The 9,968-nt window shown below is 26.8% G+C and overlaps 1 protein-coding gene across 1 annotated transcript in view; it reads right to left on the reverse strand.

Annotated features, from left to right (window-relative positions):
• Positions 1 to 1,957: 1,957 nt before the first annotated feature.
• The window catches only part of LOC100573784 (homeobox protein MOX-2-like), a 53,155-nt gene continuing 45,144 nt past the window's right edge, over positions 1,958 to 9,968 (reverse strand). Inside the window, exons 2-3 of the mRNA XM_029486769.1 lie at positions 6,909 to 7,069; positions 1,958 to 2,411 (exon numbers count right to left, since the gene is read on the reverse strand). Coding sequence (XP_029342629.1) covers positions 2,058 to 2,411; positions 6,909 to 7,069 — 515 coding nt within the window. The 3' untranslated portion in view covers positions 1,958 to 2,057. The remainder of the gene's footprint in view (positions 2,412 to 6,908; positions 7,070 to 9,968) is intronic.

The raw sequence follows: 9,968 nt of genomic DNA on the forward strand, positions 1-9,968 counted from the left end.
AATTTTTTGTTTAACGAAAATGTGATTTTCGGTTATACCATACCTAGCGATAATTGCGTATACCTTCGTCTATATTACATAAAATATAATCTATTCAAATTATTAAGCGCTGGATTACTGGACTATAATAATGTACCTAATTAAATTAATTAAAAAGTAATTTCGCAATATTTATACTTTTGTACCCAGATGACCAAGTGTTGTATACCTATACAAATGTATTGCATAGTGATATGGTAATATTAGACAGGTGCCTATGCGTGTTAATTATCGTATGGTGTACCTATTGCATAGGTAGGTAATATGCTGAAACTAGAAAACATTCCGCATTTAAATGTAACTATAATATACTCAGTGTAGAATTCTCAAATTTAAAATTATTAAAATTGTATTTTTGGTTAGCATTTACATACAATCTGAATTGATTTGAATCATGAGAATTTTTTCAGGTTTTCAAACAAGAATTTACGTTGGTTGTCAGATAACAAATTGTGTGTGATAAAAAACTTCATTTAACATCGACAGAAGTAATGTGTAAACCTATATTGAAATTTAACAATTTATCAATATATTGGTTTTTTTTTATTATTATTTAAAAATTGATCGTGTCATAAAATTGTAACTTATTCGTTCAATTCGTTTTAATCACATTTGTTTATAATACCTTAACACCATTAATATATTTAAGGTGAGCTAAAATGACTTCCCTTTTTTATGTTACTTCACTTTTTATGTTGATATTTATAATTGTTTCTATAACTAATAATAAAATTGTCAAATTGGGATTAAATAAAATTAAAATTAAAACACAAGACGTTGATCAATGCGGGTTTCAAGAATTGTATTAAAAATGTAATCGCCATCTTTCTGATCGAACTTTAGTTGAGCATCTGCTCATCAACCTGGTTCAATATAAAATATAATACTTAAGTATCTAGTAACTATAATATACATAGATAATCGAGATACACAAGACATATTATGTAGCCTTCTGATAAGATCAATTATTATACTGATTCAACATGCATAAGGAAATTTTATGAAGATTTATAAATTATAGCTAATTTATAATAACTATATTTATTTAATCAAACACATAATTTGTAATAGGTAATCAATTCGAGTTTAGTCTTTGGTGTAGTGTGTAGGCAACATATTAAAATAAATGAGGAGACGATGAATTAATATTGTGATTTGTAATACCTACCAATCTATTATTACAGTTGTCAGTTTGGTACCTACATAAGATTTTGATGATAAATTGAAGCAATTTTGTTTTATATAATATGTAATTTTATTTTTATTAAATATTCACATAATAATATCATGTAGTTATTTACAGTTCACATAAATAAAGCGTGCACTTATACAATTTTCAGATTTTGATTGAATACTATCATTTATCCATTAAATATGTTTCATAATATCTATTATTTAAAATATTTCATAATAATATTAAAATTAGTAGGTAGTAAGTACGAATAAAAACAGTCACACAAAAACATACAATTATCTCTCTCGTAAAACTAAAATAAATATTTTACAATATTGTTAAAGAACATTAAATTTATGTAAAAGTAAATATACTTGGTAAATAACAATATTTTACTAAAATACAAGTATGCACGATGTGTTCATCATAATATTGTGAATCACGAATCATGATAATATACTATTTCAGACGATTATTTTAAACAAATATATTACTGGAAACCCAGATTAATATTCATTACATAAAATTAAAAATATTTAGGTAATATACTTGTTTTATTAAATAGGTATAATGCTTTCCAAATAATTTCTAAACTCTTAGAAATGTGTTTAGATGAATACATTATTTTTTGTCTTGTTAATAAATTATTATTTTATTCAATAAGTAAAATATTATGATATATAAAAAACAATATAATATTATGTGTAATGTATATCGATTTGATCATATTATTATGTTATAAAATAATTAAAACCAGTTAATAATGTCTATAATACAAAATGACCAACGTTGTTATTATTTTTATGGGAACTTTATACACAAAACAAATTTACTCGAAAGTCTGTTATGATACGTACGGTCTGTATAACGATTCGCAATTTCCGTCTTGCTCGTGCGATCTAATATTGTTTATAGTGTGATAATTATGGCTTAGTTGAGCAGTAGAATTGTGATGAGATTGTGTTTGAATGGTTGTGGCAGCGGAAGATGTCGGACAGTCTATTTTTATGCGAGATTCTTCGGGAGATCTAATGTTGGAGTTACTTTGTAGATCATTACTCCCAGTACTGCATGTTCGAATATTTACGGTTCCTCGTTTTTCCAACGCCGTATCGTCCCTCGAGGATATTTTAGCTTCTTGCTGAGCTTTTTTACTGCGTTTCCATTTCATCCGGCGATTTTGAAACCAAATTTTCACCTAAAACATAAAATATTAGGATTAAACTGTTATCCTTAATTATAGATAATATATTATGCTAATTGGTAATCAAGTTCATTTTCGTTAGTTCAGAAATATAGTCGAATAGAATAAAAAGTGAGTACGCAACATGCATATTTTACAATATATTTTTCCTTCTCATTTTAAAATTATAATACCTATACTAATTTATTTCCTAAAAGTTAATTTATAAACATTACATTCATTTTTAATGTTAGATTCAAACATAAAACTAAGTCGTAATATTTAATATAAATTTAAATAATTGTCCTACTGATTTATAAAATAAAAAATTTTTATAATTTTCAAATAATAAATATACTAATTAAAGTATAAATATCGGTCGTAGAGTTCTAGTAGGTATTCTTCAGAATAATACCCATTATACGAGTAAATTCCTAGGTTAATGGATTTAATACGAAGTTAAGTAATTATATGTTTTTACTGAGATATTACTATATACACCTATAAATAGGTAATTTTTCATTAGTCAATGAATAAGTAAGCACACAATATTAGCAACCACATAAAAATATACGTTTCAATGTTGAAAAATATCTAAATTCTGCAAATAAATATTCTATGAATATTTTTTTATATAGTCTGATTTATATTTTTATTCAACAGTTAAATTTGTGACATAAACTATTTTTAATTTTTAATTGTCCTGTACATCTAACCAATGAGAAGCCAAGTAAAATATTATAGGTTTATTGTTTGTCAAAATGCTATGTTTTCTCAATACTATGAGTATTATGATAACTTATTTTTGATGTCTGACGTGGTCTTGGGCCTACCCACAGCTGGCTATTTAAAATAAGTCACCTATACTATTGAGAAAACCGATTAATATGTGGATACATAAAGAACGCTATTGTGTAATGTGTTATATGAATAACTAAAATTATGCACTTAATGTGTGCGACTGTGTGAGCTACTGAGATATTGCGGCTTAAATATTCTCTCTCAATTACCTCTTATCTGTCGATGGTATATAATATTTATTATTTTTATAATATGTACACCGTACACCACGGATGAGTAGATACCTACCTACTTTCTGATGCCGCGGAGGAGCGTGGTGAAAGTATACCGCCAGACGTATCTCTACACCTATAGCTACTGCTTCAATTAGCATTCGTATAATATATACATTTCAGGAAATTTAGCAGAATAAGGATTATGTCTGAAACTCCGAAAGGGGAATCCGTGATGCGAATGTATGTAAGCACTGCGCACATATAGGAGGTAGGTACCCATAAATATTTATATGTGTATATAATTATAAAAATACAAGTATAAGATGAAGAAAGTTCTATGAGCGTTCTAAGTTTCTGTTTTATACATAAACATTAAATCTAATTAAATATTACTAGTCTGAAATGAATAAATGCATTCTTTTGTTGCAGCATCTATTCAAATTTAAGATACTTAATATAAGTTTAAACCATAAACACATATAGACATTAAGTGATAATTATTAGGTAATATAGCTTATAATATAATATATTCATATAAATATCAAATAATATGACAAAACTGCGAGATGATTAATGATAATATAGTACATAAATTATTAATATGTTAATGAAATATTAGATACAGGGCAAAAAATATTTTTTTTTTGTAAAGTGAACACGCCAATAAAAGTTACAGTTAAAAGGCCTGTAACCTTTTTTTTTTGATTTAGAGTGGAGAATGTGAGTGAATTTGTTATTATAGTCTTACATTACCTAATAAGTGATAATGTCGTTTGATACTTTTTACACGTTTATCCAAAAAACTTTTATGGTAAAACATCTCAAATGCGTACAAATTTCGGAAAAATATCTATTTATTGATATAATTTGAAGTGCAATTAATGTATATCTTAAGTAGGTATTCTTAAAAGGTACATGACATAATTATCAATTAGAATGTGGTTGAATACGCAATAACTAGGTAATACGATTTAATGGCGTATTGAAATTTATAATATTAGTACCAAATTTACATATATAACTAATATAAAAATTACTATGATAATATCACACTTAATCGTGGCAATAGTCAATTTAAAACGCATAGCTTTATGGGCTGCATGGTACATACATTTATGTATACTTACATAAAAAAATTTAGTTTGATTTCGAATTTTTAATAAGTACCTACCTAATTGATATCAAAAAAATAATTGGCACGTCATTATTCCAATAATACAGAATAATGCGTAACTGTATACCTACTCCGAGTCTAAAATCCCAGCGGCCTTTCCCTGCGCAGACGAATAGGTTAATAATATAAGCCCCTACAATGCACGTTGTGCGTATATTACTAAATTATTATTATAACTGTTATTATTCATTGTTTAATGATCTATTATGTAATTTGTGTATCAGTGTTAGTGTATTTACCATTTATACTTTAAACAAATAGTAAATAATAAGTAATAACTCATTTTCTCTGTTATATTTTAGCGTTAAACTTTAGTACCTATACATAATACATACAGGGTTATAATTTGTTGATTTTCATAAAATATGATGAAACCTAATTGTATGTGCTAAAACAAAGTGCGTATAAATTCAACTGTAAACGGACAACAATGTAAAAACATTTATAAGGAAAAATGTACGTTCTAGAAATTAGCATTAAAAAAAAAAGGATTGTTCCAAAGTCCCAATTTATAGTTTACATACCAGAAATGCGTATATAAGGAGGTCGTACTTATATAGTATCTATATGCTATATCATATGACTAATGTTTAAATAACATTAAAAGAAAAACATAATATGTTCTAAGTTCTTATACTTGACAAACGCCCATGTTATATATAATTGTACCTACATATCATTTATAAGTAATTTTCCTTTTAAATATTAACTTAAGACTTAAGAAGATGCTTAAGGCGGATGTTCACTATAGTTTCAATAGTGTGCTGTTAGTTTTGATATTAGAGTGATTTGACCTATTATAAATTGTTTAGATAATAACATTATTTGTGCTTAAGCGTTGGCTTTTAGTCGATATTTTAATTTTCATGCGTGATTTGAGCATTTTTAATTTTTGATATTTCACATACCCATATCTTGCTTGAAAATGAAAATTTCGAAAAACCTGCAACGTTTAAACACAGATAATGTTCTTACCTAAAAGTTTTATAATAGATCAATTCACTCTAGTATCAAAACTAGCACACTATTGAAACTAGTGAACGACAACTATTTGTTATGTCATGCGTGTGTAAGACGGAGTCAACAAATGTATGGGTAGTGTCCTCCTAACTAGATATTACTAACTAGGTACTTATTACTTTTGGTTTATTACATTTTACAATTTATTGATTAAGATGATATCGCACCAGCATGACAGCATATGTTGTGTCCGTTTTACACACGTACGGTATATCAAAAACTGTTTTGGCGTGGCAAAGAACCGAGAAGGCTACAGTCATAACTAAGAATCGAAATTTTCACCACATAAAAAATAGAGCTTTTGCTGTGGCCTGTTGTCTTTATTTTTTCGATACCGGAACTTTAAAAGAGTTATTAAAGTTTTAAAAACACAAATGATAATAGATTTTTAAATAATAAGAACTTTTTTCGTATAAGTGACATCAAAAAAATAAAAATTATATTGCACAGTCAAAGTTCCCTCTTTATGTGGTGAAAATTTCGTTTTTTAGTTATGAGTTATGACTGTAACTTTCAAGTTAATTGATATTTTTAATGCATCAATTAAGTTTAAAATACTATTGACTTAACTTAAATTCAATTAAAAAATTAATAAAAAAAAATGAATTTAGGTATGAGGTAATATTTAATATAGAAGTGATAGGTGTTGATATGATCACTCAAATAGTAATAATATAATATATTATACTCATTGTACTCAGGCTAGTCCTTCAGATTTGCGAGGGACAGGGCAAAAACTAATTTTACCACTTTTTTCAAACACAAGCCCCCAAATTTAAGCAAAAAGCGTAATAACTAATAACTAATGAGTAATGATTTATTAATATAACTCGTGGCGTCGTGGGCCTTATTAGTTATTGTCTATTGATGTCCTTATATGGACGACTAATGTTAACCCTGCCTATAATAATATTTAGTAGAACCTAATTAATACAATATATTAATTTTCTATAAATATATCTTTTTTTTTTATTATATTGATTTATTTCTATTTATTTTCTATATTCTGAAAACTTACAATCATAAACCGAATACCGATAATAAACAACATTTTTCTCCAGATAATACAAAAATTGCAAATTTATTTAATTGGGAAAATAAAAATAATATGAGTTGTTAACTTAGTGGCAAATGAGTTAAGTTAAAGTTAAGTTAATTAAAATAATGAAGTAGTAAATCAAGTTAATAAGTTAAAATTAACTTAACTTTAAATAACTTTAATGCCCAGCCTTGCCTATGGTCCATGCGGGTTTACCTATAATAGTAAAAAATAAACAATAATAATCATTTAAATATTCTTACTTGTGTTTCAGTGAGCATTAAATTTGTAGCCACCTCGAATCTTTTAGGTCTGGATAAATATTTGTTTTGTCTGAATTGTTTTTCCAACTCTAGAAGCTGCTGACTAGTGAATGCAGTTCTTGGCCGTCTTGTCTTCCCCAGTAAAGCGTGCGGGTGTGGGCCTATATAAATTTAATTGTTTGCTTATAAATGTTATCATTAAAGTATGTGCATTTTTTAATAAATCGTAAATACACGAGTTTAATATAATTAATAATGTTTTGTGTCCACTGATTTGTTGAAACGTATTTAAGTTAGACTGTTGGTGTTAAATATATTGGGTAGTTCACCTATATATGTTATAATAATCACATTTGAGATGAAAACACGGAAATCGATTTTCACAATAACTAACCTTCGCTAACCAGAATGTGAAATTCATTTATTCTTGTTGCTAATATACATTTCATTATTATTTATTTAAAAAAAAACCCGATCACATATACAAACAGTGGGTGTTGATTATTTGTCACGCTTCGTTCGTCGTTCACGCAGGATAATGTTGTATTATAATTTTTGATTTGAAAGCAATGATGAATCATCGCGTACGAAACATAAAACTGAGGGAAGATCGGTTTGTTAAAGTGTTTGTCGTTTTTCTAACTTAAAGTGATCATAAACCAAATTTGCATACCAATTTATGAGGGTCTTGTTAACATTAATAACATTATGTATGATTAAAGTAGGTAATCGATAATACTGAAACCAAACTTGTGTATATGTTGATTGTTGACAAAATTAATATTATCGTGATGTGAATAAATTTACCCATAAATCAAAACGTCAAATAATGTAATAAGATGTTTGAGATATGTATAAATGTATAATCAATCTATAATTATTTTATAGAATGATGATATGTATATGATTATATTAAATTATAACTTTGTATATTAAAATGTTAATTCTATAGTGTAAACTTTAAACATTGGAGCACTATCATACAGTAATAATTGTAAATTTAATTAATTTAAATAATTTTGATTTCTTTATAAAATTATATATTGCTTATCTAACCAGCCAAAGTTGTAGGTAATTTTAAACTGATAGGTATCCTACCTAGCTACCTACAGACTATAACTAATTATGTAGTATGCAAAATGTATACAATTTATATAGTATTAAGGTAACAATCATAACATATTGTAGTATTAATAATTAATATAGTTAAAACGGTCACAAATAAAAAAATAATAATGAACACTTTTTATCATAATTAAAGTTCAAAAACCAATATGAATAAATTCTAATAGTAATACGTCATAACCTTATGTACCTATTTAATATGTAAGTATGCACTGAATATTTAAATCATCCGCTCATTTGATATTTTAAAGACTCGCATTAGAATATTTATTTAGTGAACCATTTGTGATTATGTCCAAAAACTAAATAAATATTATTTATCTCAAACACCAGTTTAAATCAAACACAAAGAAAATATTTTCATAACATTAAATACCAGCTTTGAATTTATTATAATATATACTATATAGTCCAACATTACAATATCATATTGTGCTTATAAAAAGTTCAAGTAAGTATATTACTAATAAATCGATTAGATACCAACATCTTATTTTAAATTACAGAATACATATTTTTTACCATTATAGTAATTGTTACATCGTAATAATTAATAATAAATTAATGACTACACAATATTCATTTGTGGGGGGGGGCTTTTAATTGTTACTTGTATTTAACACTTTTCGAAAAAAATAGATTACATTTATGCTATTGTCCCATCAACCTATTCAAACCGTTCTATGGTAAGTTGGTATTGACTCAAAAGATATTAATAATAATACAATATGGTATAACAAATAATATATGCTATTTATATAATAATTATAATAATTAAACATTACCAAAATTTTCGGTAGAAATTAAATCAACCTAGGTACCGCCGTATAATGCTTATAGAAATATAAGCTACTACAGAAGCCATATAAAACACCATATCAAAAAATATTCTTAGTAATATCATTGATTATAAATACTAGTATTAAATAGTATACTAGTATAAATAATAAATACTAGTATTTATAATCCACGGTAATATATAGCGATATAGGCTGACAGACCTTCGCTCAGAAAGCGCTTTTCCGATTTATCATTGAATTCAAATTTAATATACAAGTACATTACAGTGACTTACCTACCTACTCAATGACGAGGTACACAGTACACACGACTATGCTACTAGCTGTGAAGCAGTGTGAGTTAGTGGTTACCTAGTTTCCTCCCTTATTAAAAATGATTTCTTTGCAGTTTGCTATGTTGCTTGAAATTTGAATCATTCATACATAGTATAGAAGTATAGTGTTACATAATTATAAAATAAGATTACAAGTGGCGGTATTCGTTTTGAATAAACACGTACCGTAAAACGGGGTGAATAGAAACGATGGTGTGAATAGAAACAAAATCAGGAAAGTTATTACCTCGACGTTTCCCCGAATGAATATTCGTGTTATCAATATGAAACCTTCACTAAATCGAAAACAAATTTGTACGAAATTCGATGAACTCTAAACGTTCCGTTTATCTCTACCGCTAAACTGATAAAAACTGATAAGCAACAACTGATAATAATCCTCATAAATTATTACGTAAATCAACGGTTCCTGTTATCAGGTAAATATTTAAAAATTTTTAATTTTTCTTGTTCTCATTTATTATAAATATTGTTAAGTTTTATAAATCGTAAGTATTATTTAATAAAATTAATTAATCGTTTAAATATATAGATTAAACTGACTTCTGCCATTTTAGGGGTGAATAGAAACACTGTTATCATGGGACGTACGTATGTGTCCAAACGAGGACAAAAATACAAAAATCCAAATAAAAAAGACTTGCAAGCTGCAATACGAGCCATTAAAGCCCGTCAAGTTACATACCGAGAAGCTGAAGAAGTGTACGGCATCAGTTATTCGGTAATATATCGTCATGTAAATAATCCAAATATTAAATCACAAGGAGGGCAAACAGCCTTAACTGTTGCTGAAGAGAAGT

The sequence above is a fragment of the Acyrthosiphon pisum genome, chromosome X (genome assembly GCF_005508785.2).
Source record: "Acyrthosiphon pisum isolate AL4f chromosome X, pea_aphid_22Mar2018_4r6ur, whole genome shotgun sequence".
Classification (NCBI taxonomy): Eukaryota; Metazoa; Arthropoda; class Insecta; order Hemiptera; family Aphididae; genus Acyrthosiphon; species Acyrthosiphon pisum.